This window comes from Nicotiana tomentosiformis, chromosome 9 (genome assembly GCF_000390325.3).
Source record: "Nicotiana tomentosiformis chromosome 9, ASM39032v3, whole genome shotgun sequence".
Lineage (NCBI taxonomy): Eukaryota > Viridiplantae > Streptophyta > Magnoliopsida > Solanales > Solanaceae > Nicotiana > Nicotiana tomentosiformis.
The window spans coordinates 14,639,212-14,645,548 of NC_090820.1; the positions used below are offsets into that span (position 1 = coordinate 14,639,212).

General features: G+C 43.7%; 1 protein-coding gene across 1 annotated transcript; it reads right to left on the bottom strand.

Moving 5' to 3' along the window:
- Positions 1 to 4,439: 4,439 nt before the first annotated feature.
- On the bottom strand, positions 4,440 to 6,029 carry LOC138898418 (kinesin-like protein klpA). Its single transcript, XM_070184484.1, has 2 exons — positions 5,469 to 6,029; positions 4,440 to 5,276 (listed from the first exon to the last, which is right to left on the bottom strand). Exons 1-2 carry the CDS (start codon positions 6,027 to 6,029, stop codon positions 4,440 to 4,442), a joined length of 1,398 nt encoding a protein of 465 aa, XP_070040585.1.
- Between the last annotated feature and the right edge of the window lie 308 nt (positions 6,030 to 6,337).

Consider the following 6,337-nt stretch of genomic DNA (forward strand, 5'->3'; position numbering starts at 1 on the left):
AACCCGGAGGATCAGGAAAAGACCTCATTTATCACCAAGTACGGGACCTACTATTATAATGTAATGCCATTTGGCCTAAAAAAATGGTGGTGCAACTTATCAACGCTTAGTAAACAGAATGTTCGAAAGGAAAATAGGAAAATCAATGGAAGTTTATATTGATGACAAGTTAGTTAAACCCCTGCAAGCAAAGGACCATTTAAAGCATTTGCAGGAAACTTTCGACATACTAAGGGAGTACAATATGAAGCTCAATCCCGAAAAATATTCTTTCGGGGTTAGCTCGGGCAAGTTTCTCGGTTTCATGGTGTCCAATCGAGGGATCGAGATCAACCCCGATAAAATCAAAGCGATCGAGGACATCACAATGATAGATAATGTAAAGGCCGTGCAAAGGCTAACAGGACGGATAGCCGCCCTGGGATGATTCATTTCGAGATACTCGGATAGGAGCCACCGATTTTTCTCTCTGCTTAAAAAGAAAAGCAATTTTGCATGGACTCCGGAATGCCAGCAGGTTTTGGAAGAGCTAAAATGGTATCTATCGAGCCCTCCATTGCTTCATACCCCGAAGGTAAACGAACAACTTTACATATATCTAGCTGTCTCAGAGGTAGCGGTAAGTGGAGTCCTAATTCGAGAAGAACAAGGTACGCAATTCCCTATTTATTATGTCAGTCGAACTCTAGGCGAGGCCGAAACTAGACATCCACACTTTAGAAAAATTAGCGTTTGATTTAATAAGTGCCTCTAAGAAATTAAAACCATATTTCCAGTGCCATCCAATACATGTTGTAACAACTTATCCTCTACAAAATATTTTACACAAACCTAACCTTTTAGGTCGATTGGCCAAATGGTCATAGAGATCGGCGGGTACGACATCGAATACCGACCTCGAACCGCTATCAAATCTCAAATCTTAGCGGACTTCGTGGCTGACTTTACGCTGGCCTTTGTACCCGAGATCAAAAAGAAATTACTAATAAAATCGGGTACCTCTTCGGGAATTTGGAACCTCTTTACGGACGGTGTCTCAAACGCAAAGGGATCTGAACTGGTCGCCCACAGGTTATATAGTTAGGCAATCTATTAAAACTACAAAATTGACTAACAATGAGGCCGAGTGTGAGGCTGTGATTGCAGGTCTTGAGCTATCTAGAAGTTTGGGAGTCGAGGTCTTGGAGGCTAAATGTGATTCCCTCCTGGTAGTAAATCAAGTCAACGGGACTTTTGAAGTCTGGGAAGATCGAATGCAGAGGAACTTGGATAAATTGCAAATGACTCTACATCGATTCAAGGAATGGACTTTGCAACATATACTTCGAGAGAAGAACAACGAGGCCGACACTCTTGCAAACTTAGGGTCGTCGGCCGAGGATGACGAACTCAACTCGGGGACTGTCGTACACCTCATGAAATCGGTAATCGAAGAAGGTCATGCCGAGATAAACTCCACAAGTCTAACATGGGATTGGAGAAACAAATATATAGAGTACTTCAAGAATGGGAAACTTCCATCGGATCCTAAGGAATCAAGAACTCTACGCACAAAAGCGGCACGGTTCACTTTGTCCAATGATGGAACGCTGTTTAGAAGGACGTTCGATGGTCCACTGGCAATATATTTGGGACCGGGAGACACTGACTACATCCTACGTGCGATTCACGAGGGCACTTGTGGGAATCATTCCAGTGCCGATTCATTAGTCCACAAAATAATCAGAGCAGGATATTATTGGACCGATATGGGCAAAGATGCAAAGGAGTTCGTTCGAAAATGCGACAAATGTCAAAGGCATGCGCCCTTGATTCATCAACCCGGGAAACTTCTCCACTCGGTCCTATCTCTTTGGCCTTTCATAAAATGGGGAATGGACATCATAGACCCCTCCCATCGGCCCCAGGTAAGGCTCATTTTATTTTGTTTATGACTGATTATTTCTCTAAATGGATTGAAGCACAGACTTTCGAGAAAGTTAGAGAAAATAAGGTGATAGAATTCATTTGGGACCACATAATATGTCGGTTCGGGATGCCATCCCAGATTTTATGTGATAACGAAAAGCAATACATCGGAAGTAAGGTAACTAAATTTCTCGAAGACCACAAAATCAAAAGGATCATATCAACACCTTATCATCCCAACGGAAACGGACAGGCCAAATCGACCAACAAAACTATCATCCAAAATCTTAAGAAAAGATTAACCAACGCAAAAGGAAAATGAAGAGAAATACTACCCGAAGTCTTATGGGCATACCGCACAACCTCAAAATCGAGTACCGGAGCGACACTATTCTCGTTGGTTTATGACGCCGAAGCTATTATCCCAGTTGAGATCGGAGAACCTAGCTTCAAGTTTCAATATGCAACAGATGAGTCAAATAACAAGACGATTAACACGAGACTAAAATTATTGGACGAAAAAAAAAGTGGCTCTCGTCCGATTAGCCGCCCAAAAACAGCGGATCGAAAGGTATTATAAGTGAAGAACCAATCTTCGATACTTTAAAATCGGGGACTTAGTGCTAAGGAAAGTCACCCTCAACACCCGAAATTCAAATGAAGGAAAACTGGGTTCGAACTGGGAAGGACCGTATCAGGTTCTCAAAATCATCGGAAAAAGATCCTACAAGCTCGGTGTAATAAACGGCAAACAACTACCAAGCAATTGGAACGTGTCGCACCTAAAACGTTACTACTGTTAAGGTACAAACCCCCCCCCCCCCCCCCCATGCTCATTTATATTTAGAAATTAACCCTTGCAGTGATCGATCAGAAACAAGGATGGAATATTCACCTCGAAGCCTTTAGGCCTGAAAGCACGCGTTGCACTCTTTTTCCCTTAGACCGGTTTTATCCCAAATGGGTTTTTCGACAAGGTTTTTAATGAGGCAACCAGTGATCGTGCTAACTTAGAACAATTCAACAGTATCCAAGGCCTCTTTATAATCAACCACGAATACTGGAGGCATTACCATCAAATATATTAAGTTCGATGCAAGAAGGTTACTTCATGACAATAGGGTTTCGATAGGAAAAATAGTAAGAGCCAAATGGTCAAAACAAACCATGCTCGTGTAGTTTGCTCGATCCCTGGTACAAAACATGAACAAGTGTATAATGACATAAAGAGAAATTTCTCCTTTACCGATATCTTATATCTCAGAATCCATCCTTTATTTCGCGATCTATTATGCAAACAGGCTTAAGGGCCGACCATTACCCCATAAAACGGGGACTGCCAACCGAAAAATCAACAAGATCGAGCCCCACATAAGCCTACACGCTAACTTATAAAGCCCACAGGCTACATTACTTCGAGTTCGAGCAATCACTCATTCGACTACTAAGTCTGCGGGCTACATTAAGCCTAAGGGCTAATCTTATTTCGAGTTCGAGCAATCACTCACTCGGCCATAAAGCCTACGGGCTACATTAAGCCTAAGGGCTAATCTTATTTCGACTTCGAGCAATCACTCACTCTATCATAAAGCCTATGGGCTACATTAAGTCTAAGGGCTAATCATATTTCGAGTTCGAGCAATCACTCACTCGACCACTAAGAATACGGGCTACATTACTTTGAGTTCGAGCAATTACTCACTCGACCATAAAGCCTACGGGCTACATTCCTTTGAGTTTGAGCAATCACTCACTCAACTACTAAACCTACGGGCTATATTAAGCCTAAGGGCTAATCTTATTTCGTGTTCGAGTAATCACTCACTCGACCATAAAGCCTACGGGGTACATAAAGCCTAAGGGATAATCCTTTATCGAGTTCGAGCAATCACTCACTCGACCATAAAGCCTACGGTCTACATTACTTCGAGTTCGAGCAATCACTCACTCGACTACTAAGCCTACGGGCTATATTTAGCCTAAGGGTTAATCTTATTTCGAGTTCGAGCAATCACTCACTCGACCATAAAACCCACGGGCTACATTACTTTGAGTTCGAGAAATCATTCACTCGACCACAAAGTCGATGGGCTACATTACTTCGAGTTCGAGCAAGCACTCACTCGACCACTAAGCCTAGGGGCTACATTACTTCGAGTTCGAGCAATCACTCACTCGACCATAAAGCCTACGAGCTACACTACTTCGAATTCGAGAAAACAAATACACTCAACTATTAAAGCCTAAGGGATACTTTTTAATTCAAGTTCGAGCAAACGCTCACTTGGTTATAAAGACTAACTTCGATCAAATTGCCTAAAGCCTCAAAATTTATGAAAACTTTCATAAGACATGAATGAAACAAAATCTTTGCAAGGCAGAGAATAAAACAGAGACAAGCCGGGAAAGGAAAAGATCTTTATATATATATATATATATATATATATATATATATATATATATATAGGATATTTACAACGTCCGATCAGGACCCTACACAAAAAATCAAAATGGAAAAAACTCTAAGTTTCCTACTTTTCTCCGGGGGTAGTCTCTTCTCTATCGGGCTCCTCCCCGCTCTCAGACACACTCTTGCTCCCATCATCATCATAATCATCATCGGAAGCCAAGGCTCCGGCATCCGCTTCAAGCCCTTTAGCCTTTTTTATCTCTTCGGTAAGATTGAAACCTCGAGCATGGATCTCCTCGAAGGTTTCCCTCAGAGATTGGCATTTGGCGAGTTCAGCAACCCAATATGCTCGAGTTTGAGCGGTCTCAGCTGCCTTTTTTGCCTGTACTTGAGCGACTTCAGCATCGGCCCGATAGATGAACACGAATGCATCCACCTCGGCCTTTGCTTTTTTAGCTTTAGATTTGGCCTTGGCAAGTTCGGAAGCCAACCGAGCCTCGAGTTCCTCTATCTTTCTTGCTTGAATCGAGCTCTTCTCCTTCATGCCTTGGAGTTGACTTTCAGCCGATGATAATTGGGCTCGAGCAGTCTCTTTCCCTGCAGCCAGGCGGTCCATGCCTTCTTTCCACCCTAAGGCCTCTACCCTTATCGTATCGACCTCCTCACGAAACAGCCCGATCACCTCAAGCTTCTGCTGCAACTGTGAGATCGAAATATTAGCCACCGTTCCCGAATTGAGCCCATGAGTTTTTAAGATTATCAATACTTGCTCGGTCAGGTCGGTCTGATCTTGGTATGCCTTGCCCAATTCGGCTCGAAGATCTTTGATCTCTTCCTCTTTTTGCCCATTAAGAAGTTTGAGGGCATTTCTCTCCTCCGAAAGCCCTCGAAAATCGTCCTCACGTCGGCTTAACTCCGTTCGAGACTTGGAAAACTCCTCTTGATAAAGAGCTAAAGCCTATATGAAAAAGAGAAAAAGTTAGGCAGAAAATGGAAAAATATGACATCAACAAAGGGAATCGAGACTTACCCCGATTCAGGGTTCGTTGAACCTCGAAGAAAAGACCCGATGCGTTACTCGGGTCGGCAACATCCTCAATACCGGTAAATAAATCACAAAAGAGGTCATCCCCTCATGGGCCCCGTCTACCTCGTGGGTCTCCAAAGCTCGGTCTTCCCGAATTGCCCATTCGGAAAAAGCCGGGAGAGTAGGTGAGTCTCCGATTACTATTTCCCCAAGCGAATCGCTTGGGGCATTCCCCTCAGTTCGGAGAGCTTCAGGGCTGACCCCTTCATATATACCCACCATTTGTTGACTTCGGTGGGAGGCATCCTCGATCTCTAAAAACTCGAGAACTTTGCCCGAGTCCTTCTCCGACATCCCCTCAGTTCGAGATGGAGCCTCGTCAAACGCTATCGACCCAGTTGCCTTTGAGGCATCGATGGTTTTCTTCACTCGGGCCACCAATATGGACCCGTCATTTTTTTTTTCTTCTTCTTCTTCTTCTTCGTCTTTATCCCTTTGACACCGAGATGATTCTTTGGTCAAAGGGATAGTCTTCTTCCTCGGCTTACGAGCCGTCTTTATCTTAAGTTTTGGGTCCTCGGAGGTAGAGGCCCTTTTTCTTTTGTTGTCCTTCACCGGTTTTGGAACCGGGGTCAAAGTCTTTTCCTCGCCAGACGGGGTCTTCATGACTGCATCTTTGCCCATGCCTACATTTTATGCATCCGCGACATGCTATCCGCACCTGCGGCTCACCATCCGCAGGTGCGGCCACACCAGTAGCCTTACACCAACAACTTCCAGCTGCATTTCTCAACTTCGACAAATCTGTTAATCACCCGAAATCACCCCGAGGCCCTCGGGACCTCAACCAAAAAAATACCAACAAGTCATATATCAACATACCAACTTAGTCGAACCTTCGAATCACTCAAAACAACATCAAATCACCAAATTATTCTCGGATTCAAGCCTAAGAACTTCTAAATTTCCAAATTTGGCAACCGATGCCGAAA